The 17424-nt window shown below is 37.3% G+C and overlaps 1 protein-coding gene across 1 annotated transcript in view; it reads left to right on the top strand.

Annotated features, from left to right (window-relative positions):
• The window catches only part of DYNC2H1 (dynein cytoplasmic 2 heavy chain 1), a 150893-nt gene that overhangs the window by 12787 nt on the left and 120682 nt on the right, over window positions 1-17424 (top strand). The window contains exons 14-28 of the mRNA XM_021380833.1: window positions 177-329; window positions 436-534; window positions 3047-3186; window positions 3281-3509; window positions 4269-4396; window positions 5626-5741; window positions 6968-7095; window positions 12741-12890; window positions 14028-14233; window positions 15130-15285; window positions 15378-15492; window positions 15871-16041; window positions 16261-16643; window positions 16957-17089; window positions 17180-17297. Coding sequence (XP_021236508.1) covers window positions 177-329; window positions 436-534; window positions 3047-3186; window positions 3281-3509; window positions 4269-4396; window positions 5626-5741; window positions 6968-7095; window positions 12741-12890; window positions 14028-14233; window positions 15130-15285; window positions 15378-15492; window positions 15871-16041; window positions 16261-16643; window positions 16957-17089; window positions 17180-17297 — 2425 coding nt within the window. The remainder of the gene's footprint in view (window positions 1-176; window positions 330-435; window positions 535-3046; window positions 3187-3280; window positions 3510-4268; window positions 4397-5625; window positions 5742-6967; window positions 7096-12740; window positions 12891-14027; window positions 14234-15129; window positions 15286-15377; window positions 15493-15870; window positions 16042-16260; window positions 16644-16956; window positions 17090-17179; window positions 17298-17424) is intronic.

Here is a 17424-nt window from a genome sequence, read left to right as displayed (position 1 = left end):
CCCATGTTTTTGTGGTTTGCCAGCCTGTTATTTCCCTAGCACAGTCGTGTGGTGGAGTTCCTGCATTTTTCACAGAAAGTGAGGACGTGTTTCTCATCTTGTCACTCTCTGTATACTGGGTGGTAATCTAGTTCTATATTTGTTATTAAACCTTACAAAGTTGATGTGTTTTTAAGCATTCAAAGTCTGGTCCTGGAGGAAATGCTCAAATAACATGGGATAATCCCAGGGAATTGGAAGCTTATATACAAAAACTCCAAGCTGCTGCTGAACGACTTTCCACAGAAAACAGAAAACTAAGAAAGTGGCACACAAACTTCATAGAAAAGGTATATTTTCAGGTGAAATTGAAATTGTGTTTTTTACTCTTGTGTTACTTTACTCTTTTTATCATTTATATATAGTTATACTTATTTTTAAAAATTCTTTTAACAGATTATATCTCTTATGAATATTGATCTACTTCGGCAGCAGCAGCGTTGGAAAGATGGACTCCAGGAGCTCAGAACTGGTTTTGCAAGCCTGGAGTCACAGGCAGGGTTTCATTATCATATTGCAAGGGTTGAACATTTGACTTTTAATACTAATCAAAATTAAGACTCAAACATACTCTGATTTAATTAATTTTGATTGACAAGTTAATAGCTTATTAATAAGGATAGGTTTTTTTTAATTGGGCTAGTAATGGGAGAAGAAAAACTTGGTTTTAGATGAATAAATGGGAAGACGCTCAGTCTTCTGCAACAGTTGGGTCTGCACCATTAACTCATGTTGAAATACAGAAATGGCTAGAGCTATGAATGATCTCAAGGCAGAATAGGATGAATGTATAAAATTTAGATTTAGAATGCGTTTAGAATGCGTTTTTGACTGAAATAATGAAGAAGCTATGTTTTTATTAGTTCATCTATCAACTGCCATTTTTGGTTAAGAATGTCATACTATCAAATTAACTGTAAATGATATCACCTAAGCTACTTCGAGGTATCATTAGTCAGTTTATTATTTCCTGTTGCCTTTAACAATAATGGGTCTGTAATCTTAGATGGATGGATGTGGTGTCTTTAGTCTTTCTCATACAAATGTGAATCACTTTAATTGGTACATATTTACTAGTCAGAAGTGCAGAAGTTCTACAAAATTTCTATAAAATTGCCATTTTCTCAAAATAATGTAAATAATGAGTAAGTGATTATTTAGTCCTATGTGTATTTTGCTTCAGCTTTTGTATGGTAACTTCTGAAATTTAGTTTCCAAATTTTTATCTTGAATTTAACAAATGTGAAAATGAGCAGACCTATATTCATTCATTTTTTTTTTCTAATTTAGAAGTGATAGAAGTGAGCAAAATATATCCTGTTTTACAAATTATAAGTCGTACTATCCCGTGCCAATATACTTGATTGCTCTTGCATCAAGCTGTTAAAATTCTGTAGTAGCTGACAAGGATTTCAGGGCTCTGTCTGCAGAACATACAGCAGCAACTGGGAAATCAGTGTCTGGATTTATTCATATAAGAGTCATGAAGAGGTTTGTGTTTACTCTTTAGGAGCATAATTTGGAAGAAAGAAGCTAGAAGTAAATAAATGATTTATAGTCATCCATGAGGGAACATTACTATGTAGGTAGGTCTGTCTGAAAGTAATGCCTCCTATTTATTTCTGTGGAAACTACAACAGATACAGAAAGCACCATAACACTATTACATAGAGCAAATTCTCAGCTACAAAACATTATTTTTCAACATAGTCATTACCATTAGTTACGCATTTCTGCCAGCAATGAACAAGAGCCTGCATACTGCGCTCGTAAAAGTCTGCACAGCTGTCTGGAATGTGGCTTGTCTTTCACATCCCTGTTGCCACTGCTGAACTGTACCACCCATAGCCTCACTGTGCTCACATGCACTGTTCAGTCTCCGTAAATGTTCAGCAAGTGTCAGTGAATGTCAATGGGTGCCATTTTTTCCACATGGAGGAATTCAGTTCCACACCTTTGGTTCACGTGTACTTAATTCCCTGTCAGACACCATTTGTTGGACCGCCCCTCTGCTGCTATCTGTCCCACTGCAACAAAATGTAATGTAAAATTGGTGGGAAGGTTCAACCTCTGCTGCCATACCACCACTGTCTGTTTCTGACATTGTTGGCCAGTATAATAAAATAGGAGGCGTTACTTTCAGAGCAGCCATCGCATTATCTACTGGTTTCTTCCTTACGCAGTCAATGAAGTCATTCAAGTGTCAATTTCTAACAGTTTTACACTTTTCTTTAGAACTTTATCATTGTCTTAAAATTTAATTGAGAAAACTTCATTTTTCTTCATCTCTGGAATATTTCTTTTGGAAGACTTCTTGTGTGCCGTCTTGAATTCTAGGACAGACCTTAACTGTATAGCTTCTTGTAGCGACCTTGGATTGTCCCTAAAGCCCTGACTGAAAATCAATATCCACTTAAATAAGAAGGGAAGCTATTAAGCTGCAAGAAGTTTCTCATTTCTTTTTTGACTTGTATTGCTCTTCTGAAAATGCTTCGATGGCTTACAAGTGACCATTTTCATACTTCTGTGCTTTAAATATTCTCACGGTGCACATTCCAGTGAAATTTTGAATTCTTTAATATAGAATCTTATATCTGCTTATTAATTGATACCGGTTAAATACACAAGAATTTTCTGAAATACAGTATAAGAGGTAGGTTATGTATCATAGGAAAGTCAAAGCCATGTTACGAGTTTAGATCTCTCATTCAGCCATCCTTGTATCTTATTTCTAGCCAGAATCCCCTATTTTAGAACAACCATGTGAAATTCTTAACATGAATTGCAGTCGAGACTGTTTTGATTTCGGCTTTGTTTCTTATTCCTATGTTCATTTGAAATAAGAAGACTTGGAGTTATAACACTTAATTTTGAATCATGCAGTATTTCTTTGAGCTTTTTTCTGGATCTATATCTTCAGGCATTCTACCGTGCTGAGTTTCACATAATCATGTTTTGAGGAGACAAATGGAGTAAAATAACAAAAATAAATGCTTTTACATTTTAGGGTTTCAATTCAAGTGATATGAAGGCTTGGAGACAGCACTGGAATCATCAACTTTACAAAGCTCTGGAGCATCAGTATCAAATAGGTTTAGAAGCACTTAATGAGAATTTACCAGAAATAAATATTGATCTAACATTCAAGTAAGATTTCTTTTTTTCCTACAAAGAAAATATTCTGGCTCAAATTGCATTCAAAAACTTGGGTTTTGTATTTTGTATTTGTTCCACTTTTTAGGCAAGGCCGCTTGCAATTCAGACCTCCTTTTGAAGAAGTACGAGCTAGATATTATAGAGAAATGAAGAGATTCATTTCCATTCCAAATCAGTTTAGGGGAGTTAGTGAAACAGAGGAAGAGTCTATCTTCGCTGTTATGACTGAGAGAAATGCAAATGGATTTCTGACTGCTTTTAGTAAAGCAGAAGATTTGTTCAGAAGGCTGGCAGAAGTTTGTAATCAATTCAAGGTATTTTCAATATTTGACTGATTCATACTTTTTGATTTGTATCTCTTCGGGCTTTAGACCTTCTAGAATTAACTGTGCTATGAAATTTGTACACATTGTTCTTTTCTACTAGGTATGTTAGCCAACCACTTAAGCACGTGTAGCTTGAAGCGTATGTACAGTTCCCTTTGAAATCTCTGTTGCAGCAATCTTTCTACCCTTTCTCAAGATTAGTTTTTATCATCCTTTCAGTGCTTAAAGGGAGCTTATAAATTGGAAGGAGACTGATTTTTTTTTTTCCAAAGAAAAAGGGGAAATGACTTTAAACTGAAGGAAGGGACATCTAGATTAGACATTAGGAGGAAATTCTTTGGTCAGAGGGTGGTGAGACTGTGGTGCAGATTGCTCAGAGAAGTTGTGGATGCCCCATCACTGAAAGTGTTGAAGGCCAGGTTGGATGGGGGCCTGGGCAGCCTGATCTAGTGGTTGGCAACCCTGCTTATGGTAGGGGGAGCTGGAACTGGATGTTCTCTAAAGTTCCCTTCCAACGTAAGCCATTCTGTGATTCTGTAATCTTTAAAAGTGTGGATATGTCAAACCATTCTGTACCTCCTGATTTTTGCACTAAGAGAATCAGTATGTAATTGAAGGAGCACAAAGGTTAAAGAAAATGTAGCTTTCAAGTGTTATTGAAATATTTTAATATTATTGAGAATCAGAGTACTTTTACTCTACTAAATATTTGTTTTCCATGAAATTTAAAAAAACAATGTTGAAAAGGAATGGATTGTAATTGGCCAAGTAGATATGGAAACTCTGGCGAAGACGCATCTTTCTAGCAAACAAGACTGGGAAAAAAACTTCAAAGCGTTAAAAGTGAGAGGCAAGGAAGCAGAACGACTTCCCAGGTATAGTGCAACTCTGTTCCTTTGTTGGAATAATGAATTCCGTCAGGTACTTTAAAGGCAATAGTAAAATAGAAATATTTTTCATATGGAGTTATAAATACAATTTCAAGTGTTTTTTAAATACTGTCATGCTTTTTCCAGACTTAGATTTTTTGTTTTTCAGTTTTGTTTTTAGATACTTACTCCCTTTTCTCTGTGGAGAATGACTTCCTTTCATATGATGGGAACCTTCCTGAGAATTCAGGGTTGATTCTGAGATAGTAAAAGACATAGAAGTGTTTTAACAACTATTTTAGCTAAGTCATGTACACCTGGATTACATATGGCCATTGGAAATAGGCTTAGAAAGTGTTTATATGTTAAATCATGCATTTAAGCACTTGATTACATCCTTAAAGTTATATTTTAAGATACATAGGTTTAGAGTTTTATTCTAACAGGCATTCACAGGAGATTCCGTGTATTGCACGGTTAGAGTTAGCAAATGAAATTGGTGGGAACCACCTTCGGAGCAAGTAGAAAGAGGTCACATTTCATGCAGGAGAAAGGACTGGTGGAACTTGCTGGCTAAATGATACTTTCAGTAGTAGAGATTTCCATGTGTTTGAGGATAGACTGAGAGAGCAGACGAGAAATCAGCTGATGGATCTTGAAGCCAGGAACCACGTGGATACACAGCATCACAAGTTGAAAAGAATTGGTTTTGAGGCAGGATACTCAGGAAGATTATAAAATAGGGTAGCCCTTTTCATACTGTTCCTTAGGCATCTCCTTAAAGTCACTGTCAGAAATAGAGAATGACTCACTGTAGCTTTTCTTATGTTCTTAGCGCTATGAAAGCCTGGGTTAGTAAATTCTCATGGAAATTAGAGACCTAAGGACATTATTGCACAAATAATATTTTTCTTCCTGAGTATAAAAATATTCATTTTGAATTCAGTGTCATTGAGTGTATAAAATCAAGTGATTTACTCACTATTTGAAAGATCAGAGCGTTAGACCTTAGTCACCATAACGTTGAGTATATATGCCTAACAGTTGTTATATGTCTTTCGGTAATGTGAGTAGCATGGTTATTTATCCAGTAAGGTAAAACTTGTAGAATGATGTGAGATTTTTTCTTATTAGGCTACAAAATCAAGGTAAACTGTAGACATGCCTACATTGTAGAACTATTTAGACTTGTATACACTACTGAATATTTGCTATTTTTTATTTTTTTCTTGAAGCACCATCAAGATAGATTGTTTAACTGTTAACTGCAACCCTGTGAAAACTGCAATTGATGATTTTATCCAGAAGTTGTATGATGTTCTTGTCATTTCTTTGAGAAAATCTATTCAAGGTAAGTAAGTTCAATGAATAGTAGTTTTTTATTTCTGTGGTTCTTTTGCACACTAATGTTACTGTATTTGTTAAATACTCCTTTTATTTAAGAAATATTTTATTTTTGGACATAGCAAATTGCAGAATTCACAGTGAAGCAAAAGTAATCTGTTACTTGATTTTCGCTACAGGCCTAAGCCATGGCCTCTTGATATCCGTGTGCATCTTTTCCATTCACTTGCTTTGGCAACATCTGTTACAGATGTAACAGAATACACATCGACATTCTTCTGCTAGTTTCTTCTGTGTGGAGAAAAAATTTGTGGATTTTTGAAGTTAATTGAAGGAAGCACTATGAAATGCAGTATTCAAAGTCGTATTAGATTTGTTTTACAAATTTAAATACTTCACCAGAAGTCTTAAATAATCTAGACTTAGTCCATAGAGTCCTTTGTCACTTAGATTATTAAACTTCAGATTGTTAGAGTGCAAAATATTTCCCTATGCTTGTATGGTTTATGGTGTATGTATATCTGGGTCTGGTAGAAGGTTAAAAAAAAAAGAAGAAAAAAGGAATAAGATGTAGAGGAGGAGATTTTGCGCTTTAAATTTAAACTATCAGTACAAGAAACTCAGAACAAGGATCACGCAGAGAGAGAATTACTTACATAGGCTGGAAGGTGAATTGCTTTCTGGAAGCTGCATTAGTTCCTGGAGTTGTTAAGAAAATATATTCTAAAAAAAGACGTACATAGATAGCATAGCAAAACTATTGTGCTTTATAGCATAGCTTTGCTTTTCTTTGTGAATATTTTCACTGTGCAAGGTGGCTTTATTTAGTTAGTTTCTTCTAAGACAAAATGAAACAAAACTCCCACACCACCCCCAAAAAAATTTCACATCTGTTTTTCTCCTATTACCATAGAAAGATATACAGATTTTGAGAATGTACAAATAAATTCACTAGGTCTGTATGTTTAATTCTCAGAAGAGACTGATACTTACATTTTAAGTAATGAACTGCAAGTAGTGTATTAAATTTAAAAATTGATATGTAAACATGAGCATTCAGCCTTTGTTGAAGCAGCATGGGTCTATTGGGGTCTGCAATTTTTAAGTAAATACCTTGTATGCAGTACTACAACTTATGATGGTGGTGTACCACAACACATTTGTCTGACTTTGTTACTTATTACTACAAATAATTTTCTATAATAGCTTTGTTTTCCACCTTTCTTTATGTAGCTCACCTTTCTGACGTTTCTTCATTTCTTAATGATGCCATGGAAACCTTAGTTGTTAGACCCCAAACTGTAGAAGAAATATCAGAAGACAATTTAAAATATTTAAATCTCCATGAACAAAAAGGAGAGGTAAGATACTATTTTATCACATCCAAGACAGAAACAATAAAAAAATGTAACTGCATTCTGGTATCAAAACTTATATTTAATGTTACTAATTTAGAATATGCAGTGGCATTATAGAGTCAGGGCAGAGGTCCATCTAGCACAGTATTTTGTCTCCAGCAGTAGAATAAAGTGGCTGCCTAGAGAAAGAATATAAGATCACAATAGCATATTTGACCTTTTCCCACACTTTTGCCACTAACCAGAACCTTTTTGAGTTTTATGTAGCTCCTTTGTGTATAATAACACTCCAGTTTTCTCTTCTACAGCCTTACCTAGTCTCCTCTTGAGAGCAAATACACCCTTGACATTCATATTATCTTCTGATAAAGTGTAGGTTGTCTACTCATTACAAGTAGGACACTTCTTTTTATTGATTTTTCTCCTACCGTCTGTTAACTTCATACCATTTATGTTTTACATTGGAAGAGTCGCAATCGGTTCATATACCTACTTTTCATGACACACAATGATATTGCTTTGTTGTATTCTGTATCAGCCATCTCTTCTCTATAGTGAACAATTTTAGTTTACTCCATTTTTTCATTTAAGCATATGATCACTTTGATAATCCTTGTTGCCCTTTCGTAAGTCTTTCCCAGTTTTGCAATAATCTATTCTGTGTGAAGCAAATATATTTTATATGTATATATATATATACATATACAATATTATTTCTTCTATTCTCTTTTTTGCTTACTGACTCCTAAAATTTTTTTTACTTCCTACAACTCAGAGTAAGATGGGATTTTTGTAAAACCTACCTCTCATAACCCCAAGATACCAGTCCTGAACTGTAGTCATTTGCTCAGAACTCAACTTCTGTATCTAAAATTCGGATTACTTTTTCATGTGTGCATCGCATTGTGATTATCTGCTCAAACTTAGTCACTGATATTGTCAGTCACTAAGACCATTTTGCAGCTCTTCACATGTGAATTGGTATAATGCTTTGAAACCACTGTATCATCAGTAAACTTTATTATCTCACTGGTGTATATTTTTTAACTCCCTTATAAACACCTTGAGCAGTCCAGCAATGGGCGATCTTGTTCTATCACAGGAACTAGCCCTTTGCTCGTTAGCTCTCTCTATGTCTTTGGGGAGCAACTCAATTAGCAGATTTTTTGGAAACTCAACTGTAATACTCATTCATCATTTTATCTCCTTTCCTGGAATTCTACAGAAGCCATGTTTATTCTTCTCAACTGGGAAATATATATACAGAATGGGATTCAGTTCTAAATGCATCTGAATGTAGGTTTCTGTGTGCAAGTGTCTGCAGTGCGTGTGCTATTAATACAGATGGAACCTTGGTTCACTTGTCCATAAATACAGTTGTAGTTTTTCACATTTTTACAATTTTACATGAGAGGCATATCCAGCATTCACACAAGACTGGCAGCTCTCAGAGGCCTGTATCTTTCTATAGTTGTAGCTGGAGGCCATGCAAGTGCCATAATGTATCTCAAATGGCCCTGAACATGTGCTTGCGAGAAACTGAATTTAGTCCCTAGTGAATGTACTCTCTTGTAACCTAAAGAGCCATCCGTTTCACTGTAGACACCTTGTGGCTGATCTTCCCAAATTGATATATCAGCACCATCAATTGCTTAATTCAGTTGTTTAGTCTGAAGTGCCTTCTGTTCTGACCATGTCCGGGCATATCTGAGAGTTTCATACAAGGCTGGCAGATATGACACAGGACATACGGAATACCCATAACTTCTGGGGTTGCAGCTTCAAAGCAGATGTAATCAAGCAGGAGATTTCGGGTAGTGCTGGAAACCTCCGTCAGTAGATGAGTCAGTAGGTTGATTTCAGTGATCTTCTTCACAGGAATTTTTCTGTGTACTGAACAAGTCCTTGTACTGATATCTAATTTTTATCTTTGACAGTTTGACTGTTAGTTAACTCAGTAAGGACTGCATTAAGTAAGTATTTAGATTTTACAGCAGCTCTCTGGTAAAATTGTTGGATGACAAAGAGAATTAATTCTCTGCAGTTTACAAAACAGCATTGCTCCTTAGTATTAAGGCATGTTCTCATGGTTTAATTTTTGAAGGAAAACATAGGTTACAGATCATTTTGGAAAATGTGTCAAATTCTCTGTGTTTATTTCAGTTTTTTCTGACTTTTAAAAGGTTATTTTCTTTAATAAACTTTGGCTGGTTATTAATATGTGTCAGTGGTTTACGGGCATTCGGCCTGGTTCCGTGACAAATGGGACGGGGGACCCATGGACCCACGCCCCCGGAAAGGGAAAAGGGAAAAAAAAAAGGCTGGAGAGATGGGCCTGAGAGCAAAAACAGCAGCAAAAATCTGAGGAGAAACAAACTCATTTACTAAATAAAATATTGGAATGCAAAACAACACACTATAATACAATATAGAATCATAGAATTAGCTAGGTTGGAAAAGACCTACAAGATCACCTAGTCCAACCATCCACCTACCACCAATAACCCCACTAAACCATGTCTCTCAACGCTATATCTAAATGTTTCTTGAACACCTCCAGGGATGGTGACTCCACCACCTCCCTGGGCAGCCCATTCCAGTGCCTGACCACTCTTTCAGAAAAGTAGTGTTTCCTAATGTCCAGCCTCAATCTCCCCTGGCGCAACTTGAGGCCATTCCCCCTCATCCTGTCACTAGTTACAAGAGAGAAGAGGCCGACCCCCAGCTCACTACAACCTCCCTTCAGGTAGTTATAGAGAGCAATAAGGTCACCCCTGAGCCTCCTCTTCTCCAGACTGAACAATCCCAGCTCCCTCAGCCGCTCCTCATAAGGCCTGTGCTCCAGACCCCTCACCAGCTTCATCACCCTCCTCTGAACACGCTCCAGGGCCTCAATGTCTTTCTTGCAGTGAGGAGTCCAAAACTGCAGACAGTACTCGAGGTGGGGCCTCACCAGTGCTGAGTACAGAGGGACAATGACTTCCCTACTCCTACTGGCAACACTATTTCTGATACAAGCCAGGATGCCATTGGCCTTCTTGGCCACCTGGGCACACTGCTGGCTCATGCTCAGCCGAGCATCGACCAACACCCCCAGGTCCGTTTCCTCCACACAGCCTTCCAGCCACTCTGCCCCAAGCCTGTAGCGTTGCCTGGGGTTGTTGCGGCCAAAGTGCAGGACCCGGCACTTGGTCTTGTTGAACCTCATCCCATTGGCTTCAGCCCAGAGATCCAGCCTGTCCAGATCTCTCTGTAGGGCCTCTCTACCTCCAGGCAGATCAACACTTCCTGCCAGCTTGGTGTTATCTGCAAACTTACTGAGGGTGCTCTCAATGCCCTCATCCGGGTCTTCAATAAAGATATTGGAGAGGACAGGCCCCAGCACTGAGCCCTGGGGAACACCACTCGTGACCGGTCGCCAGCTGGATTTAACTCCATTCACCACCACTCTCTGGGCCCGGCCCTCCAGTCAGCTCCTTACCCAGCAAAGGGTGTACCTGTCCAAGCCACAGGCTGCCAGTTTCTCCAGGAGAATACTGTGGGAGACAGTGTCAAAGGCTTTGCTGAAGTCTAGGTAGATCACATCAACAGCCTTTCCCTCATCCACCAGACGGGTCACTCGATCATAGAAGGAGATCAGATTGGTCAAGCAGGACCTGCCCTTTACGAACCCATGCTGGCTGGGCCTGATCCCCCAGTTGTCCTGCAAATGCCGCGTGATCTCCCTCAGGACAATCTGCTCCATAACCTTCCCCGGCACCGAGGTCAGGCTGACAGGCCTGTAGTTCTCCGGATCCTCCTTACTACCCTTCTTGTAGATGGGAGTCACATTGGCAAGTCTCCAGTCTTCTGGGACCTCTCCAGTTGACCAGGAACGCCGATAGATGATGGAAAGCGGCTTGGCTTTCTCCTCCGCCAGCTCCCTCAGTACTCTCGGGTGGATCTCGTCCCTCCCCATGGACTTGTGGCAGTCCAGGTGGAGTAGTAGGTCTCTGACCGTTTCCTCCTGAATCATGGGGGGTTTGTTTCGCTCCCCATCCGAGACTTCCAGGTCAGAGAGTAGAGTGCTCTGAGGACAACTGGTCTGGCTTTTAAAGACAGATGTAAAAAAGGCATTGAGAACCTCAGCCTTTTCATTGTCCTCAGTGGCCACATTCCCAGCTGTGTCCAGTAAAGAATGGAGATTCTCCTTGGTCCTCCTCTTACTGTTAATGTATTTGTAGAAGAGTTTCTTGTTCCCTTTAATCCCAGCAGCCAAGCCTAGTTCAAGCTGGGCCTTTGCCTTTCTAATTTTCTCCCTGCACATCCTTACAACCTTGTACATTGTATAATTACAATTTAAGCTGATAAAACCAATGCAATGAGAGAGAATGTCCAAAAATCAAGGAAGGCCTTACTCTAATACCGATGATAAGACAGCTGGGGAGCGAGATGCTGCCAGGACGAGAGACAGGCGGAATGAGCACACAAGGTCTTGTGATCTGCAAGTTTTTATCTTTCCCTCTGCCTGGAAAGTGGTAACAGAGGAGCAAAGTACCCTGGGGAATGTAGTAGTCCTTCTCTTCTGAGAACCAGGTACATACACTACATGATGTTATGATGTGGAATACCAGTAACTGAAAATCATAAAACCACAACAACATGTGGAAAAAACAGGATTTTTGTTTTCTATTATAAGGGAAAAATGCTTTTTTATATGAATACTGTCTCTGTTAATATGAACTGTCTCTGTTCTACATTTTTGTTTTTTCAAACTGTCGTAGGTTAACCTTAGTAGGCAGCTAAGCACTACACAACCCATTCAATGCTCCCTTACTTTCCCCCAACCCTTAACCCAGGATGGGGGTAGAAGAAATGAGGAGTAAGAGCAAAAGAGCTTGTGTGGATTAAAATAAAAATAGTTAAGGAAGAGTGGAAGACGAAGGAAAACAAAACAAGTGGTGCAAAGGCAATCACTTTGCGCCTCTCTTGGGTAGAGCAGTGCCCAACCAGTTCCCCAGCAACAGATAGCTAACCTCCCTAAACATCCATCTGCCCTGTTTTATTGCTGCACAGGATGCTATATGGTGTGGAATATTACATGGTTAGTTTGGGTCATCTGCCTGGTTGTGCCCCCTCTGAGCTGCCTTGACACTCCCAGTATATTAACTGGGGAGGCAATTAGCAACTTCTTGATCCTGAGCAAATACTGTTCTGCTCCAACTGAAACATCGATGTGTTGTCAGCATTGTTTTGGTCATAACTAAAACATAACACAGCTGCTGTGGTGAAAATTAACTCCTTCCCAGCCAGGCCCATTGCACGTACAGGTACATATATACTGAACTTCTGTTGCTCTGATACTGTTTTTGAATCTGGTTGATTGGATATCTACAATGTATAAAGAGGCATTTACCTGCTTCTTGATAAGGATTAACTCCTGTATATTTCATTTCAGGATCAAGATTTAGAATTTCTCTAAATACCTCAGATACTGTTTTTCTAGTGTTTTACTTTTTTATGAAAACAGTATTAGAAATGCAACTGCATATAGACATATCATCTATGGATAAACCAGTGGTGATTCTTTTGTATTTATTCATTGCTTGGATAAACAGGATTTACTGATTTTTTACATATACTTGCATTTTTAATCCATTTGAATTTAGATTTTTCTCCTGTTTCAAGAAGCTGAGGATAAAAACAAACTTTTGCGAACTGTGGCTGGTGCAGGTTTGGACACTATCAGTAACCTGAGAGCTACGTGGGATAAATTTGAATTAATGATGGAAAGCCACCAGCTTATGATAATGGAGCAGGTAACAATCAACGTTTAGTCATAGAATCATAGAATGGCTTAGGCTGGAAGAGACTTTATAGATCATCCAATTCAAACCCCCTGCCATGGGCAGTGTTTCTACCCACTAGATCAGGCTGCCAAGGGTCCTATCACAGAATCCCAGAATCACAGGATTTGAAATGGACCTCTAACGATCATCTAGTCCAACCCCTCTGCCAAAGCAGCACCTCCAGGGGTGGGGCATTGACAGCGTCTCTGGGCAGCCTGTTCCACTGCCTCACCACCCTCTAAAGAGTTTCCTCCAAATATCTAATCTAAATCTCCCCTCTTTTAGTTTTAAACTATTCCCACTTGACCTGTCACTATATGCCTGTGTAAAAAGTAGGTCTCTCTTCTGCTTATAAGCTCCCTTTAAGTGCTGGAAGGCCACAACGAGCTCTCCCCAGAGCCACCTTTTCTCCAGTCAGTGTTTCTTCATAGGAGAGGTGCTCCATGCTCCAGCCTTCTGATCATCATCTGGACCCGCTCCAGCAGCATCTAAAACATTGAAGTCTGGAGGAATACTTTTTCTTGAATTATGTAAAATCCATAAGTCTTCTTTGTTCATTACTAACACCAATTTTGATGACAGCCTGTAAGGAGATACTACTGTTTAAATAGTAGCTCGGTGAAATTTCTGTAGAACTGATTCTGAAATTAATGTTATATTGTCCTTCTGTCTTAAAGAACTACCTAAAGACAGAGATGGCTAGATATAAATCAATGGTTCACTGAAGAAAACAGAACAGTTAAAATATATTGTTTATTTTATTGTGTTCTTAGTACTGATGATTGGTGGTTGGTTTTGGCTAAACTATGTGCAGTCCTGTAATTGCCAGGCCATTGAGACATTGCTGAACTCATTTCTATTATTACTGAAGATACTAATACGTCATACAAATAGCAGTTCTTCTGTGTGCAGGCTGAATGGGTAGCATAGGCCAAACAATAGATCTTACATACCAGCATAAAGTTAGTACTCCCTTTTTTGAAACAAAACCGGAAGGGTAAAGATGAACAGTTGAAGTTGGAACAATGCGGTTACTTTGATTTTGTTGAATACTACTTGTAGTTGTGATCCATTAAAGAAATTTCATTTTTATCTCTTACTTTACAGATTGAAGTGATGAAGGGAAATGTGATGTCACGTATTAATATATATCTTCAAGACCTGGAAAAATTTAAAGCTCGTTGGGATCAGCTGAAGCCAAGTGATGATGTAATTGAAACAGGTGACCAGGATGTGCTTGAGAAAAGTGCTCAGATCATAAAGGAAAAAAAGGAAGAATTTGATGAACTTGAAACCACAAAGGAAAAACTCATGTATGTTTATTTCCCTGGATATTGTAGTCATTAATGTGTGGATCTTTTGCACTAATAACATCTCAGAAAATATTTATTAAATTTTATCTCATGGATAATATTGGTAATTCAGTTTTCTTCATTTTAAATGATTTTCATTTATTATTTTTTCAAGGTTATTTGTGTTCATTTTACATTACATGAATTTATTGTGCTGAAGTCTTTTTGAAATGAAAAGTTCAAGGTCTTAGGCCTCTAAGTAAAAGAATGTGTAAATGAAAGGGTAGATTCTGACATTTGAACTTCTCACTAAAAGGAGGTTTGGTATACTGGTCCAAAGAAGGGTACTTATTGTTTCAGTCATCTTGTAACTTAAGTGGGCTAGAGCTCACCTCTCTCATTTCTTTAGTGTAAGTGTCCTATCTGTTAGACTGTTGTGTGGAAGGAAAGAATTTTTCCTCTGAATGCCTACTTTAGGTAAGCTCATTACTGCATATCCTGAGTGGACAAAATTTTCAATTTCACTTCTTAGCTTGGCACGTAATTATGTTAGTAAATAAAACCAGCATGATTTTTCTACCTATAATGAAGAAACAATCAGTTTGAACTTACTTTATTGCGAGCCTTATTTTGCGGAATGCAAAGTTCAATATTCACTACTTAAGAAATGAAAGTTTAAGGAAAATAACTGTGAGTATGGAGAAGATTACTGTGTAAGACAGTCATTCCTTTTATTCCTTTATTATTTCTACTTGGTAAGGAGACAGTAATGAAACTGCAGTTGGCAAAAATGTTCTTCAATGAAGCCAATGGCTCTTCTTAAAGAAAGGAGGTCTATTTTAATGTGATTGCTTCTCTTACACCATTAATGTATAATTGAATAACATGATGTATAATGCAATTATCTTTTTATTCAGTGAAGAATGCCGTCATTTTAAATTGGAAGAGCCTGATTTCTCTTTGTCAGAAGTTGTATCTGAGGACATTAAGTGTTGTGCAGAAGTCTGGGCATTGTATGAGGAATTTTATCAAGGTTTTCAGGAGAAAGCCAAGGAAGACTGGATTACTTTTAGGTATGATTTTCTTACTTTATTTTTCATGGACATGTATGCATGGTTATAATACTGTGTTATTATGACCTTTTCTGTATTTAATTTTCATGCAGGAGTAAAACATACTTATTTGAAGAATTTTTGTTTAACTGGCACGATAAAATTAGGAAGATGGAAGAACACACTGTAATGACAGTAAAGTTGCAAAAAGAAGTGGACAAATACAAAGTAAGATGCTACTTCCAGAAAGGTGGATAAAATAAAAAATGACTATTATTATTGGATTATATACTTTACTATGTTACTCGTTCATTTCTCACAAAAAAAAAAATCAGTTACAGTTTACGAAAATATCTCCTGGTGGTGTTTTGAACATTAAGTTTGCTTATAAGTATCTTTTTGTGCCTCATATTGAACAAGGAGGGCATTACAATTTATTTAAATGTACTTTACAGTGAGTTTTCCTGAGAAAGTTCTTAAACGTTAAATCCCGGATTATAAAAAAGTGCTTTATTTTAAGAATGTTAATTTTTTTTTAATAGCTTCTCTGTAAACAGATACAATTTGCATAAAGACTTGGTAGATTCATATGAATTTTTCCCATAGATGATAATTCCACTCCTAAAATATATTAGAGGAGAACATCTTTCTCCAGACCACTGGCTAGATCTCTTTCGTCTTCTGGGTCTTCCCCGAGGCACTACTCTTCAGGGTTTGCTATTTGGAGATCTGCTTAAAGTGACTGATGCTATTATAGAAAAAGCCACAGAACTGAAGGTATGAATAATGATGTGTAAAGTTATTGTATTTTTATTTTATTACTTATCTAGTGTTCTTCTGTAAATGCAACAGTGTCTTTCCATGGAATATCTTGTTCTGTATGCATATTTATATTTTTGTCTTAACATAGAAATATAATTTGCCTTTGATTCTTGAAGAAAAAGTATTACTGCAAGGCCTGTAGTTTTAATGAAATGTATTTCTGCTTTTAAATAGGATTTGAATTGTCGGGCTCAAGGTGAAGTTACAATCAGGGAAGCATTACGTGAACTTGAACTTTGGGGAGTTGGGGCTGTCTTTACATTAACAGACTATGAAGATAGCCAAGGCAAGACTGTCATGCTTATTAAAGACTGGAAAGACATAGTCAACCAAGTTGGAGATCATCGCTGTCTTCTACAGTCCCTCAAAGACTCTCCATATTACAAAGGTTTTGAAGATAAAGTGTCCATTTGGGAAAAAAAGCTTGCTGAGTTGGATGAGTTTTTGCAAAATTTAAACCTAATCCAGAGGAAATGGGTCTATTTAGAGCCCATATTTGGTCGTGGAGCTCTACCCAAAGATCATGCACGTTTCACCAGAGTTGATGAAGATTTTAGGTTAGTGATACGTAATGCAACAAATCTTCTGTACCATCTTTTTATCTGTCTGTGCTACAATGTTATTAATAGTGGAAATATGAGAAACAATTGTTCCAAAAAACAGTTATTACTAAGTTATGTTGGAGATGTGTTGATGTAAATTCTGAAATGTTTCATTATAGATTCTTAAAACTGGAAGTTATATATCAGATATTTATACAGCTCACATGTGCTTTAATTTTTAATTAGAAGGCTACAAATCTATAATATTCAGATTAAGACTGTAATGGTAATTTTATGAATTATTCCTTTTTTTTTTTTGTGTATCAAGATCTGTTTTGTCAGATATCAAAAGGGATAACAGAATAACTTCACTGAATGCCCGAGCAGGAATAAGAAATACCTTAATCGCCATACTTGATCAGCTTCAGAGATGTCAGAGATCTTTGAATGAGTTTTTGGAGGTACGACTGACATTAATATAGTTTTCTATAAAGAAAGTCAGTAAGTTTGAATTAAAATAAATAATAAAAAAGTCTTTTGTTTTTATACAGGAGAAGCGCTCAGCTTTTCCAAGATTCTATTTCATTGGAGATGATGACTTATTAGAAATTTTAGGGCAATCCACGAACCCTTTGGTTATCCAGTCTCATCTTAAGAAACTTTTTGCTGGTAATGCATTAATTTTGATTTGTGAAATATATTTATGTAGTAATAAGTTTATTTAAAGCTAAATGGTCTGTGGCAGATTTTTTTTCTCCCTTTCTGCTACCAGATATGGAGGAATTAATATTTAAGA

Source organism: Numida meleagris, chromosome 1 (assembly GCF_002078875.1).
Source record: "Numida meleagris isolate 19003 breed g44 Domestic line chromosome 1, NumMel1.0, whole genome shotgun sequence".
In the NCBI taxonomy this organism is placed as follows: Eukaryota; Metazoa; Chordata; class Aves; order Galliformes; family Numididae; genus Numida; species Numida meleagris.
The sequence above is the reverse complement of the archived record's forward strand: the minus strand, read 5'-3'. Positions and strand labels throughout refer to the sequence as shown.